This window comes from Sapajus apella, unplaced genomic scaffold (genome assembly GCF_009761245.1).
Source record: "Sapajus apella isolate SASKATOON/1434 unplaced genomic scaffold, GSC_monkey_1.0 scaffold130, whole genome shotgun sequence".
In the NCBI taxonomy this organism is placed as follows: Eukaryota; Metazoa; Chordata; class Mammalia; order Primates; family Cebidae; genus Sapajus; species Sapajus apella.
In genome coordinates, this window is record NW_022437070.1 from 1,751,227 (window position 1) to 1,766,564 (window position 15,338).

At 48.3% G+C, this 15,338-nt stretch overlaps 1 protein-coding gene and 1 long non-coding RNA gene across 8 annotated transcripts in view; one reads left to right on the plus strand and one right to left on the minus strand.

Annotated features, from left to right (window-relative positions):
- The window catches only part of LOC116539576, a 16,548-nt gene extending 10,216 nt beyond the window's left edge, over positions 1-6,332 (plus strand). Inside the window, exon 3 of the long non-coding RNA XR_004264118.1 lies at positions 6,296-6,332. This is a non-coding gene — a long non-coding RNA (uncharacterized LOC116539576). The remainder of the gene's footprint in view (positions 1-6,295) is intronic.
- The window catches only part of HIF3A (hypoxia inducible factor 3 subunit alpha), a 42,051-nt gene that overhangs the window by 12,336 nt on the left and 14,377 nt on the right, over positions 1-15,338 (minus strand). For all 7 annotated transcript variants that reach the window (XM_032262579.1, XM_032262581.1, XM_032262575.1 and 4 more), the window contains 3 exons: positions 8,814-8,932; positions 7,504-7,694; positions 3,621-3,725 (listed from right to left, as the gene is read on the minus strand). In XM_032262579.1, the coding sequence (XP_032118470.1) occupies positions 3,621-3,725; positions 7,504-7,694; positions 8,814-8,932 (415 nt within the window). The remainder of the gene's footprint in view (positions 1-3,620; positions 3,726-7,503; positions 7,695-8,813; positions 8,933-15,338) is intronic.

A 15,338-nucleotide genomic window follows, 5' to 3' on the forward strand; every position in this document is an offset into this window, starting at 1 on the left:
AAAGGAAGGGAGAAATAAATCCTAGATGCCTCAAAGAAACCATAGGTCAAAATCCAAATATTAAGAAAGCAAAGAGAGGGATTACAGAGAAGTGAGAAACATATTACTGCAAACCAGAGGAAAGAGAATGTTTATCCTGTAGTGGCCAAAAGATTAGCAACACTGTTGCCTGCAGTGACGTGGAAAGTAGAAAATATAACAAATACACCAGGTAATCCAGCTAAGATTTCCAGCCAGAGTGTTGGAGAGGCTGCTTGATTTCTTCTTGTTACTTATAGTAAAAGGCAAGAGGAGAGAGAGAAGGAATATCTCTCCTAAAGGAAGAAATGTTAAACATGAAAGAGAGAGGACTTGAAGGTTTCGAAGATTCTCAACCTCCTCGTGTAGTGAATAATTAACTTTACCCAAAGCGAGGTCTGGTTTTTGTCCCAGCTCCTGGAAGGGAACCTCTAAACCTTTGGAATTTCCTGAGTGATGGCGGCGTCTTTGCTGTTCACTGTGTCCTCTGGATAGTTCATGCTAACCAGCTGACTCATGGCGAACCCCTAGGTAGTTTATGCTGATGAGGTAACTCAGGATGGAGGCTGACCATGCAGAAGGAACAACCATGTGATTAAAGAGCTGGGGCTTTGGTCCACACAAAATCAGCCTGATCCAGGGAAGGTAGTGGTGGCACTGGAGACTGAATTCAAGGACATGGACAGCAATTTGCTCAATCACGCCTGTGCAGTGAAACCCCAATGAAAACTCTGAACACTGATGCTTTGGTGAGCTTCCTGAGTTGGCATTGCTCTGCACATATTGCTACATATCAATGCTGGAAGGATAACATGTCCCTGAGGACAAGAAAACTTTCCATTTGGGACCCTCCAGTCCCAGATTCCAGCTATGAATATTTTCCTTTGAATGTTTCTGATTTGTATTCTTTTGTTATAATAAAGCTACAATCCTAAGTATTGCACTTTCTGACTACGATGAACACCTCTAGCAAGTTATCAAGCCTGAGGGAATCTACAGGAGTCTGGGTATCTCCACATTGGTGGGCAGCTGGTCTAACGTGAGGGTGGCCCCGGGGACCTTCAAACTTGTGGCTGATGTCAGAAGTCTTGGGCAGACTTGGTGGTCAGGAGAACCATGCCATTAACCTTGAGCTGGTTGACTGCAGGAGCCCTCAGATGGCAAATGATGCTAATATTAAGAAGTGTCTCTGAGCCAGCCTGGTGAAATCCTCCTCTACTAAAACTACAAAAATTAGCCTGGCGTGGTGGTGGATACCTGTAGTCCCAGCTAGTAAGGAGGCTGAGACCAGAGAATCATTTGAACCTGGGAGTTAGAAGTTTCAGTGAGCCAAGATCATGCCACTGCACTCCAGCTTGGGTGACAGAGTGGGACTCTATCTCAAAAAAAATAAAATAAAATAAAATAAGTGGTCTCTGAGCAATGCAGAGCACCCCTGGGCCAGGCACAGTGGCTCATACCTCTAATCCCTGCACTTTGGGAAGCCAAGGTGGGAAGTTAAAGCTCCCACTTGAGCCCAGGAGTTCAAGACCAGCCTGGGCTATATAGCAAGACCCTGTCTCTATTTTTAAACATTCTTTTTCATTACTAAAGTTCTTTATAATGAAAGAACTTCTGGGATGGCACGGTGGCTCATGCCTGTAATCCCAGCACTTTGGGAGGCCAAGGTGGGTGAATCATGAGGTCAGGAGTTTGAGACCAGCCTGGCCAACATGGCGAAACTCTGTCTCTACGAAAAATACAGAAAATTAGCTGGGCGTGGTGGCGGGCACCTGTAATCTCAGCTACTCGGGAGGCTGAGACAGAAGGATCGCTTGAACCAGGGAGGCAAAGGTTGCAGTGAGCCAAGATCACACCACTGCACTTCAGCCTGGGGACTCTGTCTCAATTAAAAAAAAAAAAAAGGAAAAGAAAGAACTTCAGATATTTGCCCACATGGATGGACCAGGGATATATGCATGCTCCTCTTCCCCTCCTTTTTGAATAGTAGTGTCTATTCCTGTCTTATCATTGTATATTGAGTAGTGGGTGACAGATGACTTGTCTCCATTAGTCCACAAGCCAAAATATTGAGAGGAACGGTACTCAAGGAGCTTCACCAGCACGCAAACTAGACTCAGATGATCAGACTCTGGACTTCAAGCTGATGCTGTAATGGGAAGAAACTTTGGGAGTCTTTGGGGGGCCTTGAGAGGAGGGTGAGTGTATTTTGCATGCGTAAGAGACATCAGTTGTTGGAAGTTCCCGAGGATCCCCGCCTCTTGATGTTCACACTCTTATGCTGTTGCCTGCCTCCCACAGTGTACAGGATTTATCTATAGGACCAAAACAATATGGCAGAAGTGATGTTTTGTCACTTCTGAGAGGAGGCTATGAAAGACTGTTTCTTGGCCAGCCGCAGTGGCTCAAGCCTGTAATCCCAGCACTGTGGGAGGCCGAGGCGGGTGGATCACGAGGTCAAGAGATCGAGACCATCCTGGTCAACATGGTGAAACCCCGTCTCTACTAAAAATACAAAAAATTAGCTGGGCATGGTGGCGTGTGCCTGTAGTCCCAGCTACTCAGGAGGCTGAGGCAGGAGAATTGCCTGAACCCGGGAGGCGGAGGTTGCAGTGAGCCGAGATCGCGCCATTGCACTCCAGCCTGGGTAACATGAGTGAAACTCCGTCTCAAAAAAAAAAAAAAAAGAAAGACTGTTTCTTCTGTCTGGGACTTGTTCTTTCTGTCTCTCTGCTTCCCCATTTGTCTCTTTCTCTCTTGGTTGGATTGCTTGCCTTAGGGAAGCCAACTGCCATTTTGTTAGGACTCTGAGGCAGTCTATATAGAGGCTCACGTGATGAGGAACTGAGGCCTCCAGACAAAACAAAGTGAGGGACGGAGGCCTGCCAACAACCTTATGTGTGTGAGCTTGGAAGAAAACCCTCTAACCCCAGATGACTGGAGCCCTGACTGAGGGTTTGACTTCAACCTCATGAGAGACTCTGAGCAAAAGCTAGCAGCTAAGTTGCTCCTGAATTCTGACACTCAGTCACCATGTGACATAATAAATCTTCGCTGTTTTAAGGTGTTAAGTTTTTAGGCAATTTGTTACACAGCAATAGATAACTAATACACCAGGCCACTGTCATTTTATCTATGCACTCAATAAATTATCCACTTAAATATCACCCATCCATTTTTCATCCATCTATCAAAATATCCATCCAAACATTCATCCGCCCACCCACCCACCCATCCATCCATCCATCCACCCATCCACCCAGCTATCCATCCATTAAAATATCTGCCTAAACATCATCCATTCATCAACCAACATCTACCTAATAAATACAATGGTCCATTCATCCTTCCATCCATCCCTCTATCCTTCCATCTATCTATCCCTTCATCTATCCATCCCTCCATCCATTCTTCTATCCATCCATCCATCCATCCATCCATCCCTCCATCCATCCCTCTATCCCTCCATCCCTCCATCCATCCCTCCATCCATCCATCCATCCACTCATTCCTTTACCCATCCCACTACCCTTCTCTAAAGCCACATATGGGAATCCCCAGAACAGAGGGCTGAGGATTACTCCTTCCATGCCAGCCCTTACCTGAGCTACATCTAAATCTGTCTCCACTGCCTCAGTGTCTTTCCCAGAAGTGAAGAGTCTGTGCACATTCTCTGTGCCCACAGGTAGTTCATCTGGGAGATCAGCCTGTGGAGAGACGGAGGAGAGACTTAAGGAAATCTTGAGCCTGGAAGGTATCAACAGTAAGACAGTCTGCAGCTCAAGGGTAGAGGTGGGGGTCAAATGCCAGGCACCAAGGCACCAAGGGGGTCCAATGGCAAATGCAGATGAGTTTTGAACCTGGGTGTTCAAAAGTCAGAGCACCTAGGTGTATGTAGGCTGACAGGCCAAACATGGAAGGATAGAAAGATCAGAGATTGGCTGGGCTCGGTGGAGCTATGATTGTGCCCCTGCACTCTAGCCTGGGTGACAGAGCAAGGCACTGCTTAAAAAAAAAAAAAAAAAAAATAAGGGGGGGGGCACGGGGGCTCAAGCCTGTAACCCCAGCACTTTGGGAGGCCGAGGCGGGTGGATCACAAGGTCAAGAGATCAAGACCATCCTGGTCAACATGGTGAAACCCCGTCTCTACTAAAAATACAAAAAATTAGCTGGGCATGGTGGCATGTGCCTGTAGTCCCAGCTACTCAGGAGGCTGAGGCAGGAGAATTGCCTGAACCCAGGAGGCGGAGGTTGCAGTGAGCCGAGATCGCGCCATTGCACTCCAGCGTGGATCACGAGAGAAAAGCTCCGTTTCGAAAAAAAAAAAAAAAAAAATCAGAGCCTAAGGCCAAGACTTTCCTTTTTTGATTTTTTTTTTTTTTTAGAGATGGAGTTTTGCTCTCATTACCCAGACTGGAGTGCAATGGTGTAATCTCGGCTCACTGCAACCTCCACCTCCCAGGTTCAAGTGATTCTCCTGCCTCAATCTCCCGAGTAGCTGGGATTATGGGCGCCCGCCACCATGCCTGGCTAATTTTTGTATTTTCAGTAGAGACAGGGTTTCACCATGTTAGTCAGGCTGGTCTTGAACTCCTGATCTCAGGTGATCCGCCCACCTTAGCCTCCCAAAGTACTGGGATTACAGGTGTGAGTCACCGCACCTGGCCTGAGGCCAAGACTTTCAAACAAATTCTCTGGGGTTAAAGGTCTTGGAATCTGGAGTTTTAGGGGGAAACAATGGAGAGGCCAGCTGTCTCAGGGGTGAAGGGTGAGGTCAAAGGTCACAGACTGTATTTCTTCACAGAGAAGATATTTTCTTGGGGTGGAGAGTGGGGATGAAGACAGTCAACACTGGACAGTATGGACCCACTGAGGTCAAAGGTCAGACTATCTGCACACTAAATAGTAATAGTAACTGGTATGATCTATTGAGTGCCAACAGGTGCCAGGCCCCTACTGAGTGCTTCTCATGAATGCTTTCACTTAATTCTTAGCATAACCAATCATGTGGTAACTTGTTATTATCTTTCTTTTGCAGGTGAGGAAATTAAGGTCTTCAGAACTCGCTTGCCCAGCCAGGGTAATGCAGCTGATAAATGGCAGATTTAGGATTGAATCTATGTCTGTGTAAATCAGGACATTAGACGTTTTGACTCTTTGAGGTCAAAGTTCAGAGAGCTGGATGCTTGGTCATAAGCTGGAGAGGGAGGAGGGTCATCTGTGCCAGCTCCAAACATCTTAGGTTGGGGGCCTCATGTGGTTTGGCTGTGTCCTTACCCAAATCTCATCTTGAACTGTAGCTCCCATGACTCCCATGCATTGTGGGAGGGACCCGGTAGGAGACAACGAATCATGGGGGGGTTTCCCCCATACTGTTCTCATGAAAGTGAATAGGTCTCATGAGATCTGATGGTTTTATAAGGGGAAGCCCCTTTCGCTTGGTTTTCATTCTCTCTTGCCTGCTGCCATGTAAGACGTACCTTTCACCTTCCGCCATGATCGTGAGGCCTCCCCAGCCACGTGGAACCGTGAGTCCATTAAACCTTTTTTTCTTTATAAACTACCCAGTCTCGGGTAGGTCTTAGGCAGCATGAAGACGCACTAATACAGGGCCTGTGGTGTTGTTTGATATATATGGTTTCGGGCATGGTTCCCGGGTCAAACTCTCATGACCCTTGTTACAGTCTTTGGTTACACCGTTGGGTGTGTTAGGCCTCAGGAAACAGACTCTCTCCAGCCTTCTGCCCTCCTTTCACCTGCTCCAAGGCAGGCCTCTAATCTTCCCCTGTTTTTCTGACTGTGAGTCATAAGACTGTCCCCAGAGAGGGTTCTGTCTGATATACTGGGGGAAAGAATGCTGACATCATGATGCTTCCATAACAACCCAAGAGCACTGGGTTTGAGGGGCTTCCAGAGAGCTGACCCATGGAGGTTTCTGGAGGGTGGTGCCCAGGGATGGCATGGAAGCTCCAAGACCCTTCTTTCCCCCATAACTCACTCAATGTATCCCTTCATCTGTATCCCATGCAGTATCCTTGACAATGAACCAGTAAACCTAAGTAAGTGCCATCCTGTCTATTGTGAGCTGCTCCAGCAAATTAATCAAACCCAAAGAGCCAGGTGCGATGGCTCATGCCTATAATTCCAGCACTTTGGCAGATCACTTGAGGTCAAGAGTTCAAGACCAGCAGGGCCAACATGGTGAAACCCTGTCTCTAATAAAAATACAAAAAATTAACCGGGTGAGGCAAGAGAATTGCTTGAACCTAGGAAGCAGAGGTTGCAGTGAGCTAAGATCGTGCCACTGCACTCCAGCCTAGGCGACAGAGTGGGACTCCATCTCAAAACAATAAAAAATGTAAGAAAAAAGAAAGAAAGAAAATCAAACCCAAAGAGGAGGTCATGAGAACCCCAACTTGAAGCTGGTTGGTCAGAAATTCTGGAGGCTGGGTATGGTGGCTCACACCTGTAATCCCAGCACTTTGGGAGGCTGAGGCAGCCGGATCATTTGCGGCCAGGAGTTCAAGACCAGCCTGGCCAACATGGTGAACCCCTGTCTCTACTAAAAATACAAAAAATAAATTAGCCAGGTGTGGTGGTATACACCTGTCATCTCAGCTACTCAGGAGGCTGAGGCACTACTGCACTCTAGCCTGGGTGACAGAGTGAGATTCTGTCTCAAAAAAGAAAAGAAACAAAGAAACAAAGAAAAAAGAGCCAAGGCCAGGCTTGGTGGCTCACGCCTGTAATTCTAGCACTTTAGGAGGCTGAAGTGAGTGGATCATCTGAGGTTAGGAGTTCAAGGCCAGTCTATTTAACTTGGTGAAACCCCGTCTCTACTAAAAACACAAAAATTAGCCGGGCATTGTGGTGCACGCCTGTAATCCCAGCTACTCAGGAGGTTGAGGCAGGAGAATTGCTTGAACATGGGAGGTGGAGGTTGCAATGAGCCAAGATTGCATCACTGCACTCCAGCCTGGGTGGCAGAGTGAGACTCCATCTCAAAAATGAAAATAAAAAAGAAATTCTGGAGGCCCAGACTTGTGACTGGTGTCTGAAGAACAAGGAGCAGTCTTGGGGACTGAGCCCCAACCTGTGGGGTCTGACACTATCTGCAGGTAGATGGTTCTGGAAGTGAATTAGAGGACACCCAGCTGAGTCTGCTGCTTGGTGTGTGGGGAACATTGCCCACATTTGGTCACACAAGTCTCCTTCTGTGTTGATAACTGTTGCATTATTAGGAGAACAGAGGAGAAACATAGCTTGAGAGTTTTTCCCTAAATGGAGGCAGATTCTGGAATTCTAACAATTGAAAAATCTGGATCTGGGTCTCAAAGGAACCTAAACCTCATCTCATCCCAACCTCCTCACTACACAGATGGAGAAACTGAGTCCCAGAGAACAGCCAGGTTTAAGTCACAGGCCAAGACCACCTGGGGGACTGAGCCCTGGATGCTGAGGGCTCACATGGGTGGGACGGCTTACCGAAAGAGGACTTCGGGGGCGCCGTGTGGCTGGTGGGGTGCTGGGGGTGGCAGCTACTGAAGCCCCATCCAGGATTGGTCCCAGGAGGCGACGGAGGTCAGGGCTGCAGAAACGGCGGGGGTCAGCGGCCAGGGCAGCCTCGCTCAGGGAAGGGGGGTGCAGGAAGGCGAGGATCCGGTGGCCAGGGGCATCTGCAGGACATGTGGAGACAGGGAGGACACGGGCTGGTGACCTCAGGCTGAGGGACACAGCCCTCCACACCAACCCCAGGAACACAGTTGACATCTTCAGCAAGTCAGGACGGCCACTGTTCTTAGTGCCTCGCTCTCGCCCAGGCTGGAGCGCAGTGGTGAAATTTCAGCTCACTGCAGCTTCCCTCTCCCAGGTTCAAGCAATTCTTCTGCCTGAGCCTCCCGAGTAGTTGGAATTACAGGTGGGTGCCACCACGCCCAGCTAATTTTTGTATGTTTTATAGAGACAGAGTTTCATCATGTTGGCCAGGCTGATCTCAAACTCCTGACCTCAAGTGATGCACCCACCTCAGCCTCCCAAAGTGCTGGACTTACAGGCATGAGCCACCACACCTGGCCCAGGTGTAAACTTTAGTGGCCAGATTCTGGTAAGGCTCTGGAAGGTCCTGGGGAGGGGAGTGGTGGCCCAGAATGGCATTTGGCCATGCAGCTCTGGGGAGCTTGCACCTTAGGAGGGAAGACTGGCCCCCAGCCCTCAAGGAGGCTGTAAGGTTCCCAGAGGTTAAGACAAAGCCCAGAGCCAGCTCTGAGCCAGAAAAGGAAAGGATATCATATCAGCAATCCCACCCCACACCCAGAAGCATGGGCGGCCAGCAAGAGCTTGAAGGACAAACCGAGAGGGAGGCTCATCCAGGATGGGAGGAGAAAGAAGGAAGAGGGAGAAAGGAGCCAGACTTAGGTGGATCGAGATTACTGGAAGCCAAAGAGCAGCCAAGCCGAACAGGGAAGGAGCAGAAGCCTGGGGGCAATGTGGGGCCACAGCAGAATTTAGAGCAGAGGCCAGCACGAGACTGAAGCAACCATGCCATAGCCACAGGAGAGGAGGGAGGATGGGAGAGAGAAGAGCATTCTGGGTGGAGGAAACTGTACGTGCAAAGGCCCTGAGGCACGAGGCTGGAGCGTTCCAAGGGCTCTTAGGAGGCCGTGTGGTTTGGAGGCTGTGTGCGCAGGGAAGGGAGGCAGATCCCACAGGGCCTGGCGGGCCATGTTAAGGTACTTGGGCTTTCTCCCAAGGGCCCTGGGGATACAACCCCTCCCGGCCCCAGCCCTGCCCCTTACCAAGGCTGTCTCCAGGGTGAGAAGCGTCCTTCTGAGAGGGGCCGCCCCGCTGAATGGGTCTGCGAGAGTGTTGCTCCGTTTGCTCCAGGGACAGCACCACTCCAGTCTCTTCTACCCGGCTGGGGTACAAGGCAGAAAGGGAGATGGGAGTCAGGGAGGGTCCTTGGCTGCAGCCCAGGCGGCCCGTTCAGGTGACGTCCTATTACAAGAGGCAACGGTGCCCAGGGGCTTGGAGGGCATTTTGCAAAAAATAGTTGCCCACATTTATTTGTCTCCTATAAGGGTTTGATTTTTGTTGACTGCTTTTTATTCTGACAGCATTTTTTTTTTTTTTTAGACAGGGTCTCCCTCTGTTGCCCAGGCTGCAGTGCAGTGGTGCAATCTTGGCTCACTGCAACCTCCACCTCCCAGGTTCAAGTGATTCTCCTGCCTCAGCCTTCCAAGTAGCTGGAATTACAGGTGCACACCCTCACGCCCGGCTAACTTTGTATTTTTAGGAGAGATGGGGTTTCACCATGTTAGCTAGGTTGGTCTCGATCTCCTGATCTCAGGTGATCCACCCGCCTCAGCCTCTCAAAGTGCTAGGATTACAGGCGTGAGCCACTGCGCCTGGCCTATTCTGACAGCATTTCAAAAAGAAAGTTAAGTTTGTCCCTTTCCAGGCTCCTTCTGTAAAAGGAAAGGCAGAAAAAAGAGCTGGCATTTAGCACAGCCTGGGCAGAGAGGAGGAAGACTGAGGGATGGGGGTGGGGCAGGGCCGAAAGACAGAAGAGGAGGAGACCTAGGAACAGGGAGGGGAGGCCCCGGGGCAGAGAGAGGGTTGAGCGAAAGGCTTCAGAATACCTAAATATTCTCTTTATAGATTCTTAGAAAGGTATTGATGAAAAAATCTATTTTTAACATAGTCTTCATTATATTACCAAATAGGAAGAATTCATGGGGCTGTAATTTTTATGAATAAGATTTTATTTATGCTGTTTCTATTCATAGCTATTTTTCATATTCAAGGGAACAGGTTTATAAATACATCCTTATGTCCCAGCACCTCCCTTCACACAGTCTTTGGCTGCAGAGACGATCCAAATGCTCGCTGGGCAAATTGGCTTTTGGAGAGCTGGGTGGGGCTGAGGATCAAGCCCTCATTTGCATCTCATCTGCATAACCCCCTACAGGACAGGATGCAGGTGGGCCTGGTCTTCCCACCAGCTTCTTGAGAAGCTATGACCTCTTCCCACCCTCATGAAACCCTCCCTGGGCAGGAAACATCCCAATTTAGGCTGGATCAAAGCCACTCTTACTGCCCATAAGCACATACAACCGCACTCATACACACACTCAGCACACACCCAGTATACACAGGCACAAACAGGAGCGCTCACATACACCCAAGTGGGCACAGGGACAGAGATGCTCACACATTCCATACACTTGGGTTCAAATATATGCACATGTGCCACATTCAGTTCACTTATTCGTCATTCCACAGACACCTCCTTGTCAAGCACTACTGTGTAGTGGTTCATAGCAAGGACTCTGCAGCCAGCGGCCTGGGTTCAAATCCAAGCTCTGCTACTTACACAGCAGTGTGATCTTGAACATGAATAATAAAATGTATTATTAAAATTAGGCCAGGCGTGGTGGCTCATGCCTATAATCCCAGCACTTTGGGAGGCCAAGGCTGGTGGATCACCTGAGGTCAGGAGCTCAGGATCAGTTTGGTCCACATGGCGAAACCCCATGTCTACTCAAAATACAAAAATTGGCTGGGCACAGTGGCACACATCTGTAGTCCTAGCTACTCAGAGCCTGAGGCAGGAGAATCATTTGAACCCTGGAGGCAAAGGTTGCAGTGAACCGAGATCACACCACCACACTCCAGCCTGGGTAATAGAGTGAGACTCCGTCTCAAAAAGAAATAAATTTAATTTAATTTTAAAAATAAATACAATTAATTTCACCTGCTTCTGTTTACTTTTTTTTTTTTTTTTTTTTGAGACAGGGTCTTGTTCTGTCGCTCAGGCTGGAATGCAGTGGTGCAATCTCAGCTCACTACAGCCTCAATTACCCAGGTGATCCTCCTGCCTCAGCCTCCTGAGTAGCTGGGACTACGGGCACATGCCACCATGCTAGGCTAATTTTAAATTATGTGTAGAGATGGGGTTTCCCTATGTAGCCAAGGCTATTCTCAAACTCCTGGCCATGGCCTCCCAAAGTGTTGGGATTACAGGTGTGAGCTACCAAGCCCAGCATTCTGTTTACCTTTTTAATGTAACTACTAGAAAATTCAAAATGACGTATGTGGCTGGCATCATGCTTTTACTGGACAATGTTGGGTTAGATAGTGGTAAGTACTAGGGAAGGCCTGGCACGGTGGCTCACACCTGTAATCCCCAGCACTTTGAGAGCCCGTGGCGGGCAGATCATCTGAGGTCAGGAGTTCGACACCAGCCTGGCCAACATGGTGAAACCCTGTCTCTACTAAAAATACAAAAATTTAGCTGGGTGTGGGTGGCAGATGCCTGTAATCCCAGCTACTTGGGAGGTTCAGTCAGGAGAATCACTTGAACCTGGGAGGCAAAGGCTGGTTGCAGTGAGCCAAGGTCATGCCACTGCACTCCAGCCTAGGCAACAGAGCAAGACTCTGTCTCAAAAAAAAAAAAAAAAAGAAAAAACATAATGGTAAGTATTAGGGAGAAAATAAAGCAATTTTGAAAAGGACAATCAAAGAAGGCCTGGCTGAACACACGAGTTAATAGGGTAATTACAAATGGTTTGAAGTACTCCGGTGGAAAAGCACAGGATACCAGGAGAGAAAATGGGGGTGGGGGCACCTGACCTCACATAGGGGCTCAGGAAAAACGGTCTCCAGAAGTGATGTCTGAGCTGAGACTGGAAGGATATGTGGGCATGACCCAGGAGAAAGGGGAGGAGGGAAGAAAGGAGAGCATGCTGGGGAGGAGGAACAGCCTGTGCAAAGGCCCTGAGGTTGCCGAGTGAGGGAGAAGGGGAGGGAGGCAGAGGCTTCACAGGGCCTGGTGAGCCTTGCCGATGCCCTTGGGCTTTCTCCTGAGGATACTGGGGAGTCTCACAAAGGCTCTGAGAAGGGCAGAGACATAAGGCATAAGTTGATTTGTAGGCCTGCCATTGTCATTCACATCTGCAATCCCAGCATTTTGGGAGGCTGAGGTGGGAGGGTCACTGGAGCCCAGGAGTTTGAGACCAGCCTGGGAAACATAACAAAACCCCATTCCTATTTTTTTTAAATTATCAGCTGGGTTTCAGGGCTCACACCTGTAATCCCAGCACTTTGGGAAACCAAGGCAGGTGGGTCACCTGAACTCAGTAGTTCAAGACCAGCCTGGGCAACATCATGAAACTCCATCTCTACAAAAAATACAAAAAAAGTAGCCGGGCATGGTAGTGCATGCCTGTAGTCCCAGCTACTTGGGAGGCTCAGGTGGGAGGACTGCTTGTGCCCAGGAGGTCAAGGCTGCAGTGAGCCCTGTTTGTGCCACTGTACTCCAGCCTGCATGACAAAGCAAGACTTTATCTCAAATTTTCTTTTTGAGACAGAGTCTTACTCTGTCACCCAGGCTGGAATGCAGTGGCGCAATCTCGGCTCACTGCAACCACCGCCTCCCAAGTTCAAGTGATTCTCCTGCCTCAGCCTCCTGAGCAGCTGGGGCTACAGATGCTTGCCACCATGCCCAGCTAATTTTTTGTATTTTTAGTAGAGACGGGGTTTCACCGTGTTAGCCAGGATGGTCTCAATCTCCTGACCTTGTGATCTGCCTGCCTTTGCCTCCCAAGTGTTGGGATTACAGGCATGAGCCATCATGCCTGGCTTCAAAAAAAATTTATATAAATATATATATAAATAAAAATAAATAAATAAATAAATATATATATATATATGTTGATTTGTATTTCAGAACATTCCGAAAAACCCCTAAGGCTTTAGAAACTGGTGCCATGTCCTGTAAGATAACCTTCAAAGAAAAGCTGTCTTTTTTTTCTTTTCTTTCTTTGTTTTTTTTAAGACAGAGTCTTACTTGTTGCCCAGGCTGGAGTGCAGTGGCCTGATCTCCGCTCATTGCAACCTCCCGGATTCAAGCGATTCTCCTGGCTCAGCATTCCAAGTAGCTCAGATTACAGGCACACGGCATCACGCCCGGCTAATTTTTGTATTTTTGGTAGAGCTGGGGTTTTGCCATGTTGGTCAGGCTGGTCTCGAACTTCTGATCTCAAGTCATCTGCCCACCTTGGCTTCCCAAAGTGCTGGGATTACAGGTATGAGCCACTGCACCTGACCAAAAAGTTATAATTCTAACTCTGCCTCATTATGTTGTCATGGATACTGCTGCATTCCTAAATGGTGAAAAGTTTCTATAACACATAATGGAGAAAAAAAGCCCCATCATGATTTTCCCACTAAACCCCTATTAGAATGACTAAAAGTAAAACCAAAACCCAGGCAATATGAAAAGCTGGCAAGGATGTGAAGCAACTGGAACCCTCATGCGTTGCTGATGGGAATGCAAAACCATACAGCCACTTTGGAAAACAGTTTGGCTGTTTCTCTCTCTCTCTCTCTCTCTCTCTTTTTTTTTTTTTTGGCAACAGAGTCTTGGTCTATTGTCCAGGCTGGAATGCAGTGGCGTGATCTTGGCTCACTGCAACCTCTGCCTCCCAGGTTGAAGTGATTCTCCTGCCTCAGCCTCCTGAGTAGCTGGCACTACAGGCATGCACCACCACATCCAGCTAATTTTTGTATTTTTAGTAGAGACAGGGTTTCACCATATTGACCAGGCTGGTCCTGAACTCCTGACCTCAGGTGATCTACCCACCTTGGCCTCCCAAAGTGCTGGGATTACAGGCATGAGCCACCGTACCCAGCCTTGGTTCCTTCCTTCCTTCCTTCCTTCCTTCCTTCCTTCCTTCCTTCCTTCCTTCCTTCCTTCCTTCCTTCCTTCCCTCCCTCCCTCCCTCCCTCCCTCCTTCCTTCCTTCCCTCCCTTCTTCCCTCTCTCCTTCCCTCCCTCCTTTCTTCTTCCCTCCCTCTCTCTTTCTTTCTCTTTTTCTTGACAGAATCTCACTCTGTCGCCCAGGCTGGAGTACAGTGGTGCAATCTCAGCTCACTGCAACCTCCACCTCCTGGGTTCAAGTGATTCTCATGTCTAAGCCTCCCAAGCAACTGGGGTTATAAGCATGTGCCACCCATACCTGGATGATTTTTGCATTTTTAGTGGAGATGGGCTTTTGTCATGTTGGCCAGGCTGGTCTCAAACTCCTGGCCTCAAGTGATCCACCTGCCTTGACCTCCCAACGTGCTGGGATTACAGGCGTGAGCCACTGTGCTCAGCCATGGCAACTTCTTAAATTAAATATATACTTACTCTATAACTCCTGTTTACCCAAGAGAAATGAAAACGTGATCTCATGAAATCTTGTATAAGAATGTTTACAGTAGCTGTTTTTTTTGTAATCACCCAAACTTGTAAATAGCCCAACGTCTTCCAGCTGGTGAATGGATTAAAAAACTCTGCTCCATTCATACCATGGAATACTATTCACTATTTACAAAGGAACTACTGATATGAATCACAATTTGGGATGGGCACGGGGGCTCACACCTGAAATCCCAGCACTTTGGCAGGCTGAAGCGGGTGGATCACCTGAGGTTGGGAGTTGAAGACCAGCCTGGCCAACCTGGTGAAAACTCCATCTCTATTAAAAATATGAAAATTAGCATGGTGGTGCATGCCTGTAATCCCAGCTATTCGGGAGGCTGCGGCAGGAGAATCACTTGAGGGCCAGTGTATTCCTGGGCAACAGGGTGAGACTCTGTCTCAAAAAACAAAACCAAACAAAATACAAGAAAGAAAGACCACAACATGCAGGAATTTTAAATATATCGTGCTAAGTAAGATCCAGGCCCAAAAAGCTACATACTGTATAATTCCCTGTATGTGACCCTCTGGAAAAAGCAAAACTCTGGGGTCTGAGGACAGTGGTTGCCAGGGACATGGGAGTGTGGGAGGGGTTGACTGTAAGAGAATATTTTTGTGTAAAAAATTGTGGTGATGGCCGGGCATGGTGGCTCACGCCTGTAATCCCAGCACTTTGGGAGGCTGAGGCAGCTGGATCACTTGAAACCTGGAGTTCAAGACCAGCCTGGCCAACACGGTGAAATCCTGTCTCTACTAAAAACACAAAAATTAGCTGGGTGTGGTGGCAGGCACCTGTAATCCCAGCTACTTGGGAGGCTGAGGCAGAATTGCTTGAACCTGAGAGGCAGAGGTTGAAGTGAGCCAAAATCATGTCACTGCACTCCAGCCTGGGGGACAAGAGCAAAACTGTCTCAAAAAACAAAATTGTGGTAATTGTGTAACCACTGTTACAATCACACTTATTGCTCAACAGCTGGGTTGTGATAGTAGTTACACAATTGCATGCCTGTGTCAAAATTCATAGACCTGTGTACCATAAAGAAAATTTACTGTATGCAAGCCATACATCTTTTTTA